The sequence below is a fragment of the Ciconia boyciana genome, chromosome 1 (genome assembly GCF_034638445.1).
Source record: "Ciconia boyciana chromosome 1, ASM3463844v1, whole genome shotgun sequence".
Classification (NCBI taxonomy): domain Eukaryota; kingdom Metazoa; phylum Chordata; class Aves; order Ciconiiformes; family Ciconiidae; genus Ciconia; species Ciconia boyciana.
The window spans coordinates 148,802,249-148,823,144 of NC_132934.1; the positions used below are offsets into that span (position 1 = coordinate 148,802,249).

Below are 20,896 nucleotides of genomic sequence, written 5' to 3' on the forward strand. Positions count from 1 at the left end.
AAGTCTCAGTGCCCACATGTGTCCTGGCTGTGAGACAGCCCCAAAGGTTGCTCACATTTTCCTAGCTATCATCAAAACCACAAACTGCAGCTCCACAAATGCCCCAGCTTTTCACTCTCCCTCTCGCTTGTTCTTTGCACTAACGCCAGCCAACATCTGTTCCAGATGAGAACTCCAGAAATAATGAAAAACAAACTGAATGTAAGAACAAAATAAATAATGCAAGGAGCACTGATCAGACTCTGAATCTGTGTACTCAAGTCAGTAGTAAGCTCAATATTTACAGTACGGTTACATGCTAAAATGAGGATGTCCTATTTTCCTCCACCTTCTCCTTTCCCCTCTCCTTTACACTCCTCTGGCTCTTGGGGAGCTGATGCAAGTTACTAACCCAGTAGAAATCTAATCCAGCAAAAAAAAGGGAAGAGGTTTCTGCTCGGTTACTGAGCTAAAATAGGCCCACCATATGGTCAGCTGAAGGGAGGGGGTGGGACTGCATGGCCAGCAGCAGCAGCGGCCATGGGAAGAAAAGAAGGACTGGCAGAAGACCTTACTCTCATCATGGGGTCAATTTTCTTCAGATTTATGTTTCATCTCAGGGTCAGGCGAAGCCCAGAGCTGATGTGAGAGAGAGGGGCGGGGGGACACCACGCGACCGGAGGGAGGGAGGGAGAGTAGGGATGTGGCCACTGGTAATTAGTTTGGCCTCAGCTGTCTTGGAAATCCAGGCTTAGCTCCTTGGCGGTGCCCAGAGAGCTCTTCTCGCCAGAGAGTGCGGTCTCAGGCTGCGGAGGGAACTAGAGAGTCGGGTGGCAGAATCCAGGGTGCCCTGGCTGCAAGACGAACAGCAGCACGTTCTGGCACACGGAACAGAAGGGTAGTGGTTTGGTTTGGAAATTAATGGGTACTTAATAGAAAGACAGCAAATAAATATTCTCGAAGGGTTGTGGTGTGTATGAATTTCGTATTTCTATAAATCATGCAGCATTGCTCCTTTGTTGGTGAATTGGCACTTTCCAAACAGGTAAATCGGGTGGTGACGTTGCTAAAACATAAAAGGCAAAGACTTTCAAGAGTGGATGTTTAAAGTCAGGGATGAAAGGCCACACTTAAGTGCCTAAATGGGCGCGTAGTTTTCAGAAGTGCTCAACACCAGCAGTTATCATCAATGGAAGCTGCTCTGAGTCTTGAGTCTCTGAAAATAGGGCATTGGGTAGGTGCTAGGACATCAGGCTTAACACACATTTTTAAGCACTTGGTCTAGATATTCAGCTCACTATTTGGTTGAATGAAAATGCTTAGAATGCAGCAATAAGTTCCCTTAGCCTGTTATGAAATAACTGATACATTTACTTAAATTTGAAATGATTAATTCAAAATATTTAATGAAATAATTTTAAGGAATAAGCAGAACCATTCTGGTCTTAACTTCACCACTCTGTTGACCTTCTCAAGCATTCAAAACTGAATTACCTTAACAAATGTTGCGATAGAAGGTTGCTATTAGGTGTTTGACGTTGCAAAAGGAAGCCATGATTTCCATTCCTTGGGAATGGGATGTCAGCCTGTGTAGCGGATTGATGCACGGACTCCGATCGAGGGATAAATCGAAGACCCTTTATTGAACTGTTACATGGCTTATATACTTTCTAATTGTTTGTACATGCGCTACTGAGAGAACTCTTATTGGTTTATACGTCTTGTTCACGCGTCCTTCATGCGTTCCTTCAGCTAATACAATTGGCTATCTTTTTGCAACTTTGCAGTTCCTTTCTTCACAACAAAAAATCACGAGCTCGCCTTATCTCTCTCCAATGCTATCCACTCCTACTCCTGACACACAGCCTCCTTCCCTCAGGCATAACCCAAACTCTCAGTACTTCAATCTTGTTAACCCTTTCACTCCTGCTATGCCTAATTCCTCCTCAAGCCTGAAATCACTTGTACTGCTTAGGACTAAGAAACATTTCATTTTGCCACCATATAACTCTTAAGAAAACAGACAGTATGTTCTGGAAGCAAATACAGACAAGTGCAACAGTAATGTGCTTCATATTTGCCATTCACTGCTTTTTCCAGTGTTGTTCTCAGCTGGTGGGCTTGAGAGGCGGGATCATACCCAAGGCTGGGGAAATCTGGGATCCAGTTCTTAAAATAAACCACTCCTCCCCCAAAGAGGACCTTAAGCTGGGGTAAAAACTTTCAATCCTGTTTCTTTCTGAAGCAGTCTCTAATTTCCAGTTCTTCTCTCTCCTTAGAATATCAGCTAAGATCTGCTTTGGTAACGGAGTCCTGTCTGACACAATTTCGGTGTCATGCACCTCGTCACGTAAAAAGGCCTTTGGAAATAACACTTCACACAAGGGTGACCCAGCCAAGTTTGCCACATGTTTGACTGTAAACAAACATATGGCAGAGATATGTCTTTTTCAAGGAGACAAGCATGGAGGGGAAAAGTGAATCATCTTCGCGTTTACGTACATACATTTTACACATGTAAAGCTTCAGTGATCTGGAGTTATTCCTTGTACACATGATTAGGAAGAAAGAAGTCAACTCACTGCTGTCTCTGGAGAGGCGAACCTGGGGCCAGCTGTAGATCAGTAAATCTCAGGCCTGGCTTCCTTTATGTGGGAGATCTTTTGCCAACTGTTCATGATACACAAAGCGCCAAAAATTTGCGATAACACCACACTCAATTGTACCCTCTGAAGAGGTGGAAACTAGACTGATTGGCATAGCCCTGAGTGTATAACTTGTGAACTAAGAGCTTGAGGTCCCCTTATAGACCCTGGAGAGCTAGAGCCCTGTCAACGCAATGGGCAGGGCCGCCAGAGCTGTTCAGCAGAGCAAGGGTGCCTGCTTTACTGTGACTTGGATAGCCCTCGAAACTCTATGGACTTCATTGACTGGATTGCCATGGGCTATAATGGGATCTTGAACACCTAGATTTTATCTGGCACCTCCCAGAAGAGATTAAAATTTAGGTATGTTAATGTGTGAGCTGAAAGCCACTGCAGCTGTTGATGCGACAATATACTTCAATGACAGTTCTGCTTTTCTTTACCATGCTTTACTGGGGCAACTTACTGCAAAACAAAGCTAAGGAGGAGCTTGTAGCTGATGGTGAGAGCTAAAAATAAATGCAGGACATTGAAGGTGGGGACCCAGCATTTTGTTCTGACGACTCTGTTCCCACTGAAGGTGGTAGTAGGCAGATAAACCTCTGTTACCTGCAGAAATCTCCGTCTGCCTCTGGCAGGGTCAGAGAAGCCACGGGATTCTTCAGGAGATCTGCCACAGTGTTATCCTTCGGAGTCACGTAAAAGAAAGGGATTCCAGTGCTGTTATTGACAGGACCATCGCTGAGAAGTAAACAGTTCCCATAGGGCATACCTTGGATCTGCAAAATCCAAATAAGCAACTGGTTACATCTTTGCACATAGTCGGTGTACAATGTCGGGGATTCCCTCAAGGGTGCTAGCAGAGAGGACGGCCACCCACAATTGCTCAGTCTCCCACTTTCTGTTGTCATCGTGAGGCAGACCTTCTTCTAAATTAGATCTATCATGCTTCTATGGGAACAGATCTCTCCCTTATTTCTTCTTTCCAGTCCTGTCCATGACACTATAGAGAACATTTTCTCTTCCACTGAGCTTAAAGGAACTACCAAATTAAAAATGTTTAAGTGCATTAAAATCAATGCCATCAACATCAAGAAATGTTTACTCTAAAACTTTTCTCAAACCTAAAAAGATATGGAGCCTAATTTAGCCTTGATTCAGCCTCCTTTTTACACTAATTTTGCCTCCCCTTTCAGCCTTGATTTGCAATGTGGTTGCATCCGTTTGCCAAGAGAGAGGAGAAGGCGTTTTAGCTAGAGTTGTGTTTAAACTCAGCTCAGCTGCCTGGGCAGGAACATCAGCTATGGGGGGGGGTCCCAACCACCAAGCCAGCCAGAGCAAACCTTCCCCCCTGGTCGGAGGAGGGACACCAGGGAGCCAAGTTTTCAAAAAGTTTTCTCCCGTACACTGACCTGTGTACACACAGTGGATATAACGCATGCAAAAATGTCCTTGCCCAGTAGTGACACACATTAATACTCTCCATAATGGTTTATACTCCTACTATGCTTTTCATCCCATTATAAATTGCAATGACATATACTTAATGAATTACTGTTTTTTCATGTCTTCAGATATTTCTTTCCTCATGGTCAATTAGATGTTAAATAGTAAAATTATCAGTCGATACATTAATTCAATGTAACCAGTAAATCCTTTACAGCAAAATCAAATTAAGTATGAATAGTTAATAAGAAAACCCTGGCTGATGTTATTACCTGGATTGCATGCTTTCTGATTTTTAATGTTTATATGCCTTTAAAATTTTAATGCTTATGGTGCTTATAGATGGTCCTTGTTAGCATTCCTTAGAAGGAATGCTTTAATGAAGCTCCATAACTTAGAAACTAAAAATACTTGTTTATTATTGAGTGACACTATAAAAAAAATAGTAGCTGTCAGTAATATTGCAGGACATGTTTCCATTGCGTAAAATGCCCAGCCTGCCATGCATGGTTAATGTTACAGCGGATTCTCAAAAAGAATTGCGATCACAGGCAGCATTACTCCCCAATTCACAGCAGCAACAGCCCCCTCATCAATTCCAAGTTTTATTATGAATCCAATTTTTCTGTATTCCTTCTGTGTTGTAACTAGAGACAGCTAACTGCAGCTGTATTATGGCTGTAATCCCACCGAGGGTTTCTGGCGAGACCATAAACCAGGAGAGTTAAGACTGTATGATTTAACAGGATTTCTGACAAACTGATGCAGAATTACAAGCCTCTTGTGTGTATGTATAAGTTTATTTAATGGTATCTTTTTTTAACCTGTTGCTTTGTATTTTGCAATAACATAGACTGCCAGCAACTCAGCCAAGCTTTGCGAAGATTAAAGTGCTTCTAACTTTGTCTATTTTTTAAATTGTACGTTAATCAACCGGTGGGTACTTTCAAGAAAAAGTTAAAGCTCTCTTTTCCTTTTTTTTTTTTTTAATTTTTCCTCTTGTCTGAGTGGCACTGGATGCTGTGCCTAATTCCAACCTTTCACTTTAAAAAGGGAAATATTTTAAAGCTGGAAAAAATAATGACCCCGATCCTCCAGTGCAGCCCAGCTATTTTGCTTAATGCTTCTGACAGAGAAATCGTCCTTTAAGCTGGTATAGCCGGACCTCTGCGGGACGGACAGATTTTGTGGTAGCCCAGCAGCTCTCCTTCTCCTTCTTCTTCTCCTCCTCCTCCTCCTCCTCCTCCTCGCCGGGTGGCAGCCAGAGCCCAGGGGGGCCGGGGCCCCGCGGACCCCACGGGGGCCGGGGCCGGCAGCGCGGCCGGGAGCGGGCTGAGGGTGCCGCAAGGAGTGAACCGCCCTCTCCCCAAAACCAGCGCTGCAGCTGTGGTTCTGGCTCAAAGCTTTTGCTTTTTCCGTGCCCCTCCGGCGGGGGTTTCTAGCGTGCCTGCCCTCCCGCACTCCAAGCACGGTTCCTCTTCCTAGAAAGAGTGCTTACTGCTTTCTCCGCGCACTCGCTGGCTGCCGACACCGGCGCTGCTGCCGGCGGAACGGACCGCAACGCCGCTGCCGGCGGCCGCGCCGGGCGGCCGGGGGGCTGGTGCTCCTTGGCAGGTAACGCGTGACCGCGGCAGCCCGCGGGCGTGGGCACCGGGGGGCACCGTACCTTTCCTTGCGCGGCCCGCGTAGCCACGAAGCCCCAGGTGTTGTGGCGGGCGAGGAAGCGGGCGGTCCCGGCGCGGCCCGGCGCCCCGCCGCCCTCCCGTCGGTAGGAGAACATCCTGGAGGGGGCGGCCCCCTGCCCCGGCCGCCGCCCCGCCGGCCCGGAGCCCAGGCCCGCGTCCTCCCGGTAAGCCGAGGCCGGGTAGCTCTGCTTCCAGAGGCCGCCCGCCTCCTCCAGCAGCGCGGGGAGCGCCTCCTCGGTGGAGGAGCTGTGCAGCTCGTCCGCCGCCGCCCCGGCCTCGGGCAGCGGCCAGGACACCGAGCTGACCACCACGTAGCCCCCCGCGCCGCCCCACAGCAGCGCCGGCAGCCACCACCACGCCGGCAGCCGCCGCCCCGCCGACATCTTCTGCGGCACCGCCCGCGCCCGCAGCACCCTCCTGCAGCACCCTCCTGCGGCCGCTTCGCCCGCAGCCCGCCCCGCTCGGCCGGGCGTCGCGCCTTCGTCTCCTGCCCCCCTCCCCAACCCCTGCGCCTAGGGTAACCGTAGCGTTGGCTCTGCCCACGCCTGCCCGTGACACCCGTGGGGCAGCCACCCGCGGCGTGGGCTCGCAGAGGGAGCAGCCGGGGCGGAACTCGGCCCCTCTCGGCCCGCCGGCCACGCGGGGCCGAGCCGGGGACGTGGGTCTCGCTGCGGGTTTACGCTGTGTTTGCGTGTCATTTGCCGGGGACTTGGGAGGCGGCTGGGCTGGCTCGGTCAGGCGTGCGGCCGGGCAGGTATTTCACAAAATAATTCTCTATATGCCCTGCAAAACCAGGCACGTGAAACCACCGAGGCGGAGGCGGTGCGATCGCTGCATTTATTAGAAAAGAGAGAATCCACGCGGGAGCGTGCCCACGTGAACGCTCCCGGTGCAGGGAAAGCTTCATTTGGACACTGGGGTGGAGCAGCAGCAAGACCCCAGGTCCTAGGAGGGCAGGCCTCATTAGTTGTGGTGCTCGTCGGATTCGTTTTGACATGTAAGTACGTGGAGCTGCTATTAAATTATATCTTTCCCAGGCAAGGCTTTAATTAGGCAAAGATTTGCGTGTAGATTTGAATTTATATCAATGGCCCTATTTAATAAAGGCGCTTTTGCAGCCCTGCGCCTTTTCTGTTCTTGGCGGTAGATTCCTTCAGTATGGCAATGCAAACTTACAATTCTTTAAAATATATGCTCGTAAACTTTCATTGCATTCATGCAGATTAAGGAGTACGGGTTCAATAGGAGACAGGCAGGAATGAATCTCACAGGAGCCTTTGCCTTTCGCAAGGTTCTCAGATACATCTAATCGACCTTAATGTGTGAAGAACAGATCACAAGGTCCGTCTGCTGGTACAGTTTCTGCTTAATTGCTCCATGAGAATATGCTGCGTATCTAATCTAGAATATAAACTTCTATAAATAGAAGTGGACTGAAATATTGAGTATTTTTCGCTTATATTTTTCCTAGACCCCCTGTTTTGTTTTTTATCATCACCATAAGAAACCTGAAGGAATGGTGAAAATGGGTATAATGGGCCTTAAGGCCCAAATGAATTTTTCAGACTGTGAAGATACTTCCCTAGAGTATGTAATTTTGCCACAAAACTCTTAATCTTATCAGCAAAACTGAATACACGACTGCCTTTTACACTGAGGGTGGTGAGGCACTGGAACAGGTTGCCCAGAGAGGTAGTGGAGGCCCCATCCCTGGAAACATTCAAGGCCAGGCTGGATGGGGCTCTGAGCAACCTGGTCGATTTGAAGATGTCCCTGCTCTTGCAGGGGGCTTGGACTAGATGGCCTGTAAAGGTCCCTTCCAACCCAAACCATTCTATGATTCTTTTCCTTTAGCACATGGCCCTGACTACATCTGCTGTAATACCACCCTTTGGAATATTGATTCCCACTCCAGTGCTTGAACTGAGACAAAAGCATGTAGATACAAGTGGAAAATAAACGTAGCTTTCCAAAACCAATATGAGTGAAAGCTTGCTAAGCTCCTGACAAGTGCTTTTTTCTAGTTCAGGAAATGTCCCTTCTTAAAATAACAAGCAGTTGTCCCTTCTTGAAATAACAACCAGGCCCGGTCAACTGCCTGCAGATGTGCTCTTCAAAAATATTTAAAACCCCAATTCCTTGGTGTTTCAGGGAATTTCCTCATGCAATCTGATGCATGCGAGATACAAATTTCATACTCTGTATTTACTAGTTCATACCAATTTATTCCAAGGTTTCTCTTTATAGAGTCTTTGCTTGTACTTTGCTTATAGAACAAGTTCAAACAACCTAGTTTCTGACATAAACAAATCAATAACATTATATACAACCTATTTTGTTTCAGTTAATAGAATTACATGTGAGATATTGACTCTTGTATCCTGCTGAAATGGGAAACAAAGCAGGAATTTTTAAAGACATAGGAATTCATGCTAAATTCCATATGCAATAAATACCAATTTTAAATTACGCACTGTAGACACAAAGCAGCATTGACACAGAGTCATTCATCTATTCTGTAGCTTCCAGATAAATTTACCACAATGACTTCAGGTAGGCCTTCAGCTTTACTGATGACAAAAAAATAGAAGAAATAGATAAAACCAAACCACAAACATTTCACCTTTTTCTTCTGAAGATTTATTCAAATAAAGTCAAACAAGCAAATCATGTGACAACTTAAAATAACTGTGTTGCTAGCACAGTTTTGCATTTAGTAGTTCCAGAAGAAGATCTTGCATTTAAGAGAATGAAAACAGTGTTTCTTAAAGTTGTATCAAACAGTAAGAATGGTCTAGCATAAAGAATTTTCAAGTCAGGCTGGTTTTCTCTGAAGATTTGCTGTTCATCAGAGGCAAAAATAAAGCGTGCCTGTCCATCTTTTTGAGTAAGAAGTGCTTCCCTTCCGGAGATCCAACTTAGTAAAAGTTTTAGTAATTTGCTCTTCCAAAATGACCTGGATGAGCTGAAAATTAGAAAAGAAATATGGCAATGTTTTGACTGTAGGGACTGCAAATCGTTGTTTCTTCCTTCATTGAATAAAAAAGTATTCTCTGTTCTTTCCTGCTGAACCCAAGGTATTTTGCAGATACCCAACCTTATTTTACATCAATTAACCCAACAAGAGGAGCTACACATTGGATTTCCTCATAGGGTGGCAAAGGTCTGATAGGAGGCCACATCCACTTTTTAATACATCATTCACACTTTATATGTCTGCTATAAACCCTTCTATTCTTTTTCAAAACAAATAATCTCAGCCTGTCTCTCCCCCGATGGGGTCTGCTTTTTCATGGTGAAATCCTGGCTTTTTTAAAATCAGCAGAAGTTTTGCCACTGAATTTAAGCAGGGTCAAGATTTTATTCTCATTTTTTGATCATTTTAGTTAATGATTTCGCTTGATCTCTGTATCCTGGATTATACAGACCACTCAGATGAACACTCGTCATTCCTTCAAGTGATGTAGTTAACCATGTCCTTATTTTTTCTCTCTTTTTAGCAAATCAAAGTGTTTGATTTGCTCTCTGCCGACAGAGCTACGGACAGCATAACCTCAGTCTCTCTGTGCCCTGATTTGCAGTATATGGTATGTTACGGAGGTGTGGAATTGGATTAAAAGCTACAGCACGGTGCTCTGCAGATAAACCCACTGCAGGTGTGCAGTTTAATTGGATTTTAATTTGGTAACAAGTGAACAAAGAGAGGAAGCCTAGAATGGGATTTTCTAGATGAAAAAATGCTATTCGTGCTGAGAGAAAGCAACTGCAACCTCTGTGATAAGGAATAAAGATCGGGCCAGTGCTCTCTGAGCTGCACTTTTATAGCTTACAGCTCGCTCAGAGCACCTTCATTACTGCCACCGGTTTCAACAATTCTTAGTTCATACGACGTGCGTTTGGCTATATAGCATTTCACCTGCCACACTCCCCGTCAAGCCAGTGTGTTCAAACCTTGTATTGTCTCACTCCCCGCCCTCTACATTTTTTCATATAAAATAATGTTTCCCATGGGAGCTGTCACCAACTTGGAATGTGTTCCATTTTCAAGATTATTAACAATTATTTTCATGCTTCAAGTTATATATATTAAAAAAAAAAAGATTCAGAAATGTGCTGTGCTGTTCAAAATAAATGGTAAAACATGGTCTCTCTGCCGAGGAGCGTAACTTACATTCAGCATGAACTAGGAATGGAGGACCAAAAACAGATGGGGAAGGAAGAGGAAGAATGAAGGTGACAACTAAAAGATCATGAAGGGATCTGCTAAGCCACAGACACATATTGATGCTGCTGATACCAGGGCGAGGTTGGGAGATTCTTTTCTGATTTCTGTTACCAGTCCTCCCTCTCGTTTTTCCAGGGTTTCTTAGCAAAACTGAGTTTTTAGCACTAATTTCAATGAGATGAGGGTGGAGGTGCGATGAACAGATTTTTTTCCCAAGCAAAGCAGGCTGTAGAGAAGGCATAGAAATGCCTTGTGGGACAAGATGAAAAAGATACGGAGGTTGGTGTTGTTGGCAGAGGACGGAGTGGAGGATGGGAACTGACGAAAGACACTGGGTCGCAGAGAGCTGCAGAGGCTGCATGAGGTAAAGGAGTTAAAAGGAAAAATTATGAAATACACTCGTGATGCACAGAGCGATATGTCAGGCAGCAGAAATGTGGTCCAGGAAACAGCAGCGTGGCCGGTGGATGCCGCTAAGGCTGCTGAGGGTTTAGATACCCCGCAGAACGGGTTGTGGCCGAAGGGGGATTAGTCAGGAGCAGGGACAGATGGTTGCTTGGGAGCATGATGATGATTTTTGGTGATCAAAAGTCACAGAACACAAATCCTCGTGCAGCGGGAATCTATTCAGAGGATCTACAGAGATGGTGATACAAACAAAGTGGTGGGCGATGGAGATGCTTTTGGCAGCTGTGTTTTTCAGCAACGTGTGGAATTAGTATTGACACCCAAAAAGGAGCCTGCGATGGTCAAGGTGGGAGCTACCACCCGTTTGAAGGACACAAGTAGGCAGAAGTGCTCACTTCTGCCTGAAACCCTTACTCGGTCCTGAAACCCTTTTAAGCTGCAGGTTCAAGTTTTTCAGCTCCCTCGCAAACTGCAAACACTTGAACCACAGCATCAGCAGGCTCTTACTAGGATCTCTTTTTCATCCCACCATTATCAGCATCTTGCACGTGGACTGGTAGAATCCATCAGCTGTTGGGATCTTTAATCTCTAAGCTCTTCTACACTCTCCCAATCCTTCACTGTCTCCTTCCCTCCTCCGTACCTTCTCTCAAGTCGTCGTACTCCCCATTGCACATTTTATACCCTTCCTCTCTTACACTGACACCCCTCGTCCCTCACTGTAATCAGCCTTGCTCTGTTCTTGAGATCATGTACAAAATATGCAAAACTGATAGACATATTTATAGGCACATCACTTACGCAGACAAAACCTGGGTCAAACCCTTGTCTGCTGACACCCACATAAGAGCATTGCAATGGGCAGAGTGGGCCATGCAAAAGCCCCTATGGGCAGCACAGTGAAAGGGCATAGGAAGCAGGGCAGACATTGAATAAGATTCCTACTGGTTTATCTCCTAATTTCTGACCGTCAGTGGTTTAGAGATTCCTCGCTCGTAGCCTGCACCCAGCTCAGTTTGGGTTTTGATGTTAAGGTGGTATGGCAGGATGGGTCATTATATTACATTTGAAAAATAACAAAAGCTATTAAACATGCCCATCACATGTATAAATCGTTCTTGGTTTGTCCCCTTTGTGCCTTCTTTCTCCCCTCCAGTTTTCATTGCTGAGCTAGTTTTAGCGTATCTTATATTTAAAAAACAAGGGTCCACCAAGGGTCTTTATAACTAATAAATGTGTTTTTAAAACAATCCATTTCCAGTCCTGGTCCTAGTTTATGGAAGCTGAATACATCTTGGGAGTAAAATAACTATAGCAGAATCACCCCCAAAATATAATTTTCTTCGTGAGTCTTGGTGCCATTAACATTTGTCCAGCACTGTTTTCTGGAAAACACAATGTTCTCTGAGATTTAAGACAAGTGCTGTTACTGCATGGAAGAGAAATCTGAAAACAGCTGAATGTCTAATTCACCACTTTTATTAAGCACAGAGGCTTGATCTGTGTTCCCATATGTCCTTGTATTTAGCCTTGTATCCTAGGAAGACTTAGAGTCTATCTTGTTTTCTACCTGTATGTCATCCCTTATGCTAGTATGTTTGAAGCAGTGGACTGACTGCAAGAAAGTCTGCTGGAGCAGAAGGCTCTCAAGGATTTCATACTTCTGCATCTTTTGGTAAAACTAACAGGCAGGTGGAGGAAAGAGAGCCTCTTGGTGCTTCCAGCAGCGAGAAAAGACCACACCATGCGCTCTCTCTTCTGATCAATAAATACATGCAGCCTGTTTGACAGCTAGCCCACAAGCTGCTCCCAGCCCACCAGAACAGCACTGCTCTTGCTTAGACAACGCTCGGGGAATCTGAAGGAGAGCCAAAGGTCTGCTGGAAACCTAAGGAAAGAATTGGGGAACTGCGGTGATGGGGGAGTGGGTGGTGTGGAGATTACGATCCCTTGACAGGATTGTGGGGTGGGGGCGGGATGTGGCGAATGCTTTGTGGCTTGAGGTTTAGGTGACAGTGGACACAGCTCCATGCGAACCTAGACTTCATTAGTTCTACTTTACACACGTGAAAACCCCCAACCAACCACACCCCTCCCGATCCCTCCTGATTTACGCAATTTATAACTTTTTTTTGTGTGTGATTTTCTTTAAAGTTAATGTTTTTTTCACCTTGCTGCCTGTGGTTGTGTCCACCGAACAACTCAGAACTCTGGAAAAACGTTGCTTAATCCGAAGTTATTCTGGCTCTGCATCAAAGTTATGAGAGCTGTCTGTGGAGCGTTAGCTTGAGGTTGCTCCTCTGCAAAATAGCCCCAGAGATGGCTGGGCTCATAAGCCCACAGAACATGGGGCTCATTTTGCTTTGCGACCCAGAAACTTTCATCTCCCTCCTCCTCTATATAGGACAGGAAAATGTGAGCCACAAAATCCATGAGTAGCAAATTAAACAAATGCCAGGATCCTAGGTTTAAAGAAAAACAAAAATAATTTTAACAACCTCTTCATTTGCTTATCTTCATGATGTGTTCTTTTTTGAAGGGCTTCATTATAGTAACGGGCTAGACAAAGTAGCAGACTAGCACTCATCAAATGGTACTTACTACTTCCAAATATCACAGCAAAATAGGCACCAGCTGCAGATTTTAAACATAAGCAAAAGCCTTTTCCCCTTATTTTAGCTAGAGAGGAACGTGTACTTGTGTTTATTCGCCTTCCTGTTCAAGTTCTTCCCCCACATTCACTGCTACTACAAGGCTTATCAACAGTCATATATCATCCCCATTTTCCCCTTGGACAGATCATTCCACCTCTTCCCAAGCAAACCCTCCTGCAGACATCTGTATGTCTTGTGTCTATGACATTAAATGGCCTACCTTGCGGCTTGGGGCATAACTGCTAAAAGCCAGGAGAGACTCACTGAGGCCATTGACTTTTGAATCATACCTTGGTTGAAAGCCCTCTGCACAGGAATTCACCAAGCAATTCATAACCTCTGCATCCCACAAACATGTTTACATGGACACAACAAGGAGATTTATATGAATGACCAAGGTTTACAGAGCTTTAAAAATGAAAAATACTGCCTCTTTTTATGTTATCTGTGTCTGAGAAGCTGCTGCTTCTGCTGTTTGTCCTTTTGCACATCTTTAAATTATAGAAAAGTAAGTGGAAGTACTTGTTTATCCACGGGACGAGGAAAGGGACTTTTATACTTGGAGTTCAAACTATACAGACCTGGCACTAGCAGTCCCTGAGTGTTTCTAACAGTCCTACAGGTGTTTTCAATATGTTCAATAAGAGTAAGCGTGAAAGAAAAACTATCAGTCCAGGTGTCCCTTGGGATAATACAGAGGGACACAGTTTTGAAGAGGGAGTAGGCTGGAGCAGCTTGCTTGCAAAAGAGGAATGCACAGGTCACTGTCCAGCCAGCGTGGCTCAGCAATACATCCCTGAATGCCTTGGAAGAGAGACTGGAAAGGAAATGGAGGTGTACCAGCTGACGTGAAGCTCGGTGATGGAGATATGTAGCGGCACATTTGCTGGAGAGGAGGTGGAGCTGAAAGAGCTGTAGAGGTCCCATTAGCCCTGGCTGCTGTAGCACACTTGCTCCTTGCTGCCTTACCGCGGGGGTAACTGCACGGTTCCTCTGATCACACTTGGGCATCACCCGTGTGGAGGCTGGGCTGGAAAAGTGTAAAAGTCAATCCTAAATTCAGAGGTGTGAGTATGCCAGTGTATTATGTGTGCCAGATGTGCCAAGCTCCAAGGCAAGAGCCCTGGGCAGAAGTAAGTTTGGTTTTGGTTACTGGTATGTGGTTTATTTTGGGGGGAGGCACACTGCATTACCATGACACTCACACATTTCCCAAAGTAATTGTGTTTCCTCAGTGTGGATGCTACATATTTCGACTTGCAGGATGCCCTCCATTCCTGGAAGAAATGCTGAGATTTAAGAAATTTCTGAAAAGCAATGACCCTGAGTACAGAACTTTTACACCAGATGGCTTGCTAGCATAATGGCTTCAGCCTTGTCCGATAAAACTCGAAATCCTACCAGAATAGAAACATGGGAAAGAAGGGACATTGATAGGTCATAATTGCCCAACATCTTAAAGAACCACGAAAGAAGATAATAATGATCAAATTAATTGGAGCTTCACAGAGAAAGATTTAAAGACATTTTTTAACTCTCTCATATGTGAGAATAACTTCAGTCGTAGTGTTACTGAAGTATAGTAGGAAGACTGTCATAAGTGGGATGAAAATATCATTTGTAACTAGTTTAAGGAAGGCTCAGCAGAGGAAGGGATGCTCTCCATCAGTTGTGTCCCCAACCACCGACAACTGCAGAACAGGGAGGCAATTCATTAAACTCTTCTTGTGGTGGAAAGAGGGAAGAGGATTTCATCATCGTGGGGAATTTCAATAAACATTATGCTTCCAGTGCTGTTCTTGGAATTCATTCCTAATTTCCTCATTGCCCAAAATATTGCCTGTAACATTGGAGAGTTTTGTGCAGAACTCCTCTGGAGAGAGAGAAAGGAATGATTATTTTATTATTACTGTAATGCAGCAGCTGATGGACGAGGGATCCGACTGTGCTATGTTCCCTGCAGACACAGAACAAAACTGTGATCCCGCTCCAGAGAGTTTACAATCTAAATATAAGGCAAAAGGTAGCAGCTAGATGTGTAAAAGGGGTGCACACATACATGCAGAAACACAGACATTAGTGGGGGAAGAATACTGAAGAATACAAAAGGCAACAACCTTAACGCACCCCTTTGTTATGTCTTTGTAGGAAACACATGAAAGTACGGTTTTGAAGAGGAATTTCAAAGAAGATAATAAGGTTTTCTTTGGCTATTTGTGTGAAGCCCCATCCAACAGAAGAGGAAAAAATATGAAGGTGCTCCTTTGAAAATCTAAAAAAATGGTTCATGCAGTTTGGGATCAGATGCCACTCACAGGAGATGGTGCATTTCTGCAGAATGAATAATAGAGAGTGAGCCTCTGAAAGGTTTTACAAATTAAGAGACAGGCAGGTAGGGTTGATGCAATATAGAAATGGAAGAGACTGAACTGATTCAAGACGTGGTTGTACCACTTCAAGCCACTTGGAGTGAATGTGACTGCACAGTCCCTTCGCTTCTCTTGCCTTGCACTGGTGTGGGATGGATTTGATGCTTGACAGCTCAGAGCCCTAAAACAGAGAGAAAGTTAGCCCAGCTAAAGGAGTGACTAGGCTTAAACAGGCTGCTGCTGGCTAGGCAAACACTTATGTCAGTGTGAGGCGTAAGGAAAAGGAGCATATAGCTGTTGTCAGGGGAACTAATTACCTTTTTGGCAAGCAGTTATCACAGTGGCTCTGCTCTGGCTGGATTATACAGAAAAAACCTGAAGGACTGAGAGCTACCACTTGAGAGATCTGGAGTTTTTATGGTTTGGGATATTAGATATTAGACCCCTTCTGCTGAGGTGTGCAGCTCCTGTAGGGACGGAGAGCAGAGGCTCACACCTCGGGCTGCTGTTCCCCGTATTTCCACAGACAAATGATAGCTTCTGCAGAAAGAGGAGTCCTGCCCTTCCCGCCATCCCCAGCTGCACGCACCTACTTTCCTCCCTTCTGCTCATCCTAGAGTTTAGAGCGGAAAACAAATCTGGTTGAAAACTAACCGTTCCTTTTCCCTGACCTGGCTAGCTACCTCACCAGGCGAATGGTGCTGCCTGATGCAAGGACAGGAGTAGGAAGCAGCGATGTCCCTATTGACTGTAGCGTGAATTTATGTCAGTTTAAATGATCTGGTGAGGAGGAATTAGGCATAGCAGGAGTGAAAGGGTTAACAAGATTGAAGTACTGAGAGTTTGGGTTATGCCTGAGGGAAGGAGGCTGTGTGTCAGGAGTAGGAGTGGATAGCATTGGAGAGAGATAAGGCGAGCTCGTGATTTTTTGTTGTGAAGAAGGGAACTGCAAAGTTGCAAAAAGATAGGCAATTGTATTAGCTGAAGGAACGCATGAAGGACACGTGAACAAGACGTATAAACCAATAAGAGTTCTCTCAGTAGCGCACGTACAAACAATTGGAAAGTATATAAGCCATGCAATAGTTCAATAAAGGGTCTTCGATTTACCCCCCGATCGGAGTCCGTGCATCAATCCGCTACAAATGGCGCCCGAACAGGAGACTTGAAGTCTGCGGGACAGAAACTTGAAGTCTACTGGACAGAATCACAGGAAAGAGCGACCGGTAGCGGAGCCTGGCTGAACGTATAATCAGCGGCTGGGGAGCTGAAAAGTCCGGACAAAGTAATCACCTAGATCAGGTGAGCAGCCAGGGACAATGGGAGCAACAATGTCTGCAGAAGAAAAATCGGTGGTAACTATGTTTAAGAAGATATTAGAAAAGCGCGGCATTAAGTATAATGAGACGCAACTGCGCATGCTGCTCGCCTGGCTTAAAGGCCAAGGTGTAGCTCCAGAATTGACTGAGATATTTGAAATACATACATGGGAAACAGCTGGAAAGGTTTTATGGGACACGGCTACTAGGGGGGATTCCAGTGCTACAGGCTTGTTAACGGCATGGCGCTTAGTTACAGACTCATTAAAGCAATTAAAGGCAGATCGCACTGTAACGGCTGCTGCTGCAGCAGCCACTGTAGGAGAAAGACAAAAAGAAGCGGCGGCTGCCACAGCTAACGAACTAGCGCCCACTGCACCTCCCTCGCCCGATTTTCCACCGCCACCATCACCTATGAATATGGATTTGTCATCCCGTACAAGGAGAAAAATGGAGGGGACTTTGAATGTGTTGAAACAGATTATAATCCAAGGAAACATTGGCAGGAGTTGCGGCAACAAGCCGAAAAAAGCGGCGATCAGGATATTGCTGCTCTCATAGCGTGTCCTGTAATTCGAGACGTTCAGGGGCTGACGTGCAGGGCCGTCCCGCGACCGCAGAGCTGCTGCGCGCTACGCGAAGGCTTTTGCCCGTCCCCGCGCCTTTGGAGGAAGAAGAGGAGGAAGCAGCGAGGAGGAGGTGTTGGCATCCCGCTCGATGTGTAAGACCGGCCCTTGAAAAAGCGAATCATGAAGACACCAACGAGCCTGCCCTCGCTAATGACATAGGGACTGCTGACACTGACAACCGTAACAGCAGCGAACCCCGTGTCAACGATAACCTAGAACAGTAGCAACATATGGGTGTCTTTAGCGCGAACGCTGAATCAAACTGCTTTTTGTGTATCTAGGGAACAACCGGAACAACCATTCCATACATGTCTTGTAGGATTGCCTACAGATGAGGTAGGGTTAATACAAAAAGAAGCAAGTGGAGTGCTAGCTGCAGGTAAATGTAATTCTACCACCAGTAATGTTAGCGCCCGCTTTGCGGATTGAGATAAGTGGGTGGCTTAAATAATTATTAAAAAATGGGTTATTGGTTATCGGTATATTTTTATGTATCTTGCTGCTTTTACCCTGTTTATTGTCACGTGTCCAAGGAATGCTGCAGAAAATGGTGTAAAAAATATATGTTGTTGAAAAACAAAAAGGGGGAATTGAGGAGGAATTAGGCATAGCAGGAGTAAAAGGGTTAACAAGATTGAAGTACTGAGAGTTTGGGTTATGCCTGAGGGAAGGAGGCTGTGTGTCAGGAGTAGGAGTGGATAGCATTGGAGAGAGATAAGGCGAGCTCGTGATTTTTTGTTGTGAAGAAGGGAACTGCAAAGTTGCAAAAAGATAGCCAATTGTATTAGCTGAAGGAACGCATGAAGGACGCGTGAACAAGACGTATAAACCAATAAGAGTTCTCTCAGTAGCGCACGTACAAACAATTGGAAAGTATATAAGCCATGTAATAGTTCAATAAAGGGTCTTCGATTTACCCCTCGATCGGAGTCCGTGCATCAATCCGCTACAATCTGGTGCCTCTGCCATCTCAGGGTGCAAAGGGGCGTATCAGATGAGAGTCACAAAGATCCTACTTACCAAAACTGTCTGCATAGTTGAGGGTCATAGCCTTGCTTACTGCACTCAGTAGGAAGCTCCATCTCAACTGGAAATCCGATGCCAGTCTTATAAACTCCTCTTTACTCCTGCTTGGCTGCAGATAGAGAAGAACATTGGTTTATGATAAAATTGACTAAAAGAATTCCTTATTGTGTTGCAGAGTATTTCCCTGTACAAACTGCATACAAAGGTGGAACAAGCAGGGTTTTTTTGTTAGAATCCTAAAATAACTTAGGTTGAAAGGAATTTTTGGACATCATCTAATCCAACCTCTTGCTCAAAGCATGGCCAGCTTAGTTCAGGCCTTGTCCAGCCAAGTTCTGAATACCTCCGGGATGGAGATTCTACAGCCTTTCCGGATAACCTCTTCCCATGCTTAACTACTGTCATGTTTTTTTTTTTTTCTTTTTATCTATTGGAAATTTTCTTTGCTGCAATTCGTGTCTATTGCCTTATGCCCTGTAACTATCAACCCTCAGGAAAAGTCCTGCTCCATCTTCTCTATACCATCCCATGAGGTAGCTGAGGGTCCTATAAGATGAAGGCACCACAGAACTACAAAGCATTATTCTTAATTTTAAAAAAAAAAAAAAGGAAATAATCAAACTAAAGAAGTACAGTTTACCCTGCTTCTTCAGAAAGGGGGAAAAAAAGACTTTGACCACTGCCCAGACCCAAATTAATTGGTCTGGCAACCGACCAAATGCAGTGGTGCCATCAAGCTACTGCTAATTCTGAATCAGTGATGGAACAGGGGTGGTAACGTTGGTAACCTATGGGAAGGTGCATATGCGAGGATGATCATACTTGAATCTTTCACAAGAGCTAGAGACATTGTACTAGAAATTATCACTCTCCTACCACCTGCTAAAAGCCAACAGTTTCATGAATCAACAATTTCAGGAATCATGAACTGTTCTCTTCATTTTTACTAACATTTTTCTTCCAAATTTTGGTTTATTAGGGACTGTTATAATATGTGTCTACAAAATGAGAGCAGATTCTGAAACCACCCAAGTGGATATATGCGCAGAAATATGCTTGTAGTTGTTTGCACAGATGGAATTTGTGTATGACAACTAATTCCCCCTTTTTCTGCAGCATGCATAAATTGTATTTATGCAAATCTGCAGTCTGGTCAGGTTGCTAGTGTACAATGTAGCTCCTGCAGACTAGTGGCAGTCAGCATGTAGCAGGATAAATGATGTGATCACTCTTTCTTTTCTGAAATAATTAAATTAATTTTATACCTGAATGACAAAAGCTTGAAGATTTGAAGACACACAGTTCAGGAGAACCCGAATATCTGTGGAAGGTGCCAGCAAAGACATTAAGTCGTTCAAACCTATGAAATGTAGAAGGGAGATCATTACTTGAAGCGATTGGCTTGCTTTTTGGTTTGTTTCTTCAGTTTTTAGCTTTTTTTCTTTTCTCTTTAGCTTAAAATGTATTAAGACATCTGTTTATAGCATTATGATTAATATAATAATACTATTCCTTTAGTGAGGAATAGTGCGCTACTTTGAATCAGTCAGAATTCATATTTATGTCCATTTCCACCATATCTACACTGACCTAGTCATCATGGCAAGAATAAACACTTCAAATGCGAATTTGGTTATATGCAATTTGGTTATATGCAATACCAACTTACTTATCTGAGATTTTATGTCGTTGAGAAAAACAAAAATCTTGTTTTATCTGTTGAGGGGGAGAAAACAGTTTTAAAACAATAACAGAAAATACAGAATATTCTGTAGACCATCAGAAATGTAAATTATATTGCTAAATACCTATGCACCTGTTCCCCCAAAAGTTGGAACCTACCACCCAGTGCCAGACGGTACAACACTATAGCACCTCTCTGAATTTATACCCTTCTAACAGAGACGTCTTCCTTCAAGAAGGCATATGGATACGGTCTGTGAAACCTTGCTTAACAATTTGGAAGAGCAATGAAAACAGAGAATGCAATAAATCCACCTTGGAAAGAATATGACCATTATTAATATAATGAGCAAATGTAATAAAAGTGTTCTGTGCAGTGTTTTTTATTTTAAGCTGTATATAAATATCATTTAAATGGTTTTCCTGATGGTTCTGTGAAGAAGGCAAATTATTATTCCTGCTGAAAGCAGTCACAGAAAGGCTGTGGCGCATCCCTCGTCAGCGAACGAGTCGGTGGCGGGCCAGGAACAAAGAGCTGAGGTTTCCCCCCGTCAGTTCTGTGCACAGCCTCATCCAACTTGCCCATCTCTTGCTAATAATTTAAATGGCAGCCCATTAATCTAAAAATTAACTTGCCATTATGTTCCCATCCTTTTTCATTAAGCTGGCAAATGCATTATGTCATGGCTGCATACAAACTGTGTGTTTTATTGTTTACAGCAGCACATCGATCCCACGGGCTGCAATACAGTGAAAGGACACAAAAGCCGAAAGGCCAATAGCCCTCATCCAGTTCAGCATACAATATTTTAAAAATCTGGCCACAAG

General features: G+C 44.5%; 2 protein-coding genes and 1 long non-coding RNA gene across 9 annotated transcripts in view; 1 reads left to right on the plus strand and 2 right to left on the minus strand.

The window, feature by feature from the left end:
- Nucleotides 1-6,150, minus strand: part of CREG2 (cellular repressor of E1A stimulated genes 2) — a 21,835-nt gene extending 15,685 nt beyond the window's left edge. For both annotated transcript variants that reach the window (XR_012040354.1, XM_072849738.1), the window contains exons 1-2: nt 5,737-6,150; nt 3,234-3,403 (exon numbers count right to left, since the gene is read on the minus strand). Coding sequence is in view for 1 of the 2 variants with exons in the window: in XM_072849738.1 (XP_072705839.1) it covers nt 3,234-3,403; nt 5,737-6,138 (572 nt within the window). In the remaining variant the exon portion in view is untranslated. The remainder of the gene's footprint in view (nt 1-3,233; nt 3,404-5,736) is intronic.
- On the plus strand, nt 5,457-20,748 carry LOC140646187 (uncharacterized). The gene is made up of 3 exons (XR_012040355.1): nt 5,457-5,684; nt 6,551-6,752; nt 15,191-20,748. It is a non-coding gene; the product is annotated as an uncharacterized lncRNA (long non-coding RNA).
- RFX8 (regulatory factor X8) overlaps nt 8,545-20,896 on the minus strand; it is a 51,698-nt gene continuing 39,346 nt past the window's right edge. For 4 of the 6 annotated variants that reach the window (XM_072849728.1, XM_072849726.1, XM_072849727.1 and 1 more), the window contains 4 exons: nt 19,651-19,745; nt 18,380-18,494; nt 12,559-12,850; nt 8,594-8,720 (listed from right to left, as the gene is read on the minus strand). In XM_072849728.1, coding sequence (XP_072705829.1) covers nt 12,591-12,850; nt 18,380-18,494; nt 19,651-19,745 — 470 coding nt within the window. In that variant the 3' untranslated portion in view covers nt 8,594-8,720; nt 12,559-12,590. Of the gene's footprint in view, nt 8,721-12,558; nt 12,851-13,080; nt 14,073-18,379; nt 18,495-19,650; nt 19,746-20,896 lie in introns of those variants that run through there. The other 2 variants (XM_072849729.1, XM_072849731.1) reach the window with 2 other exon arrangements.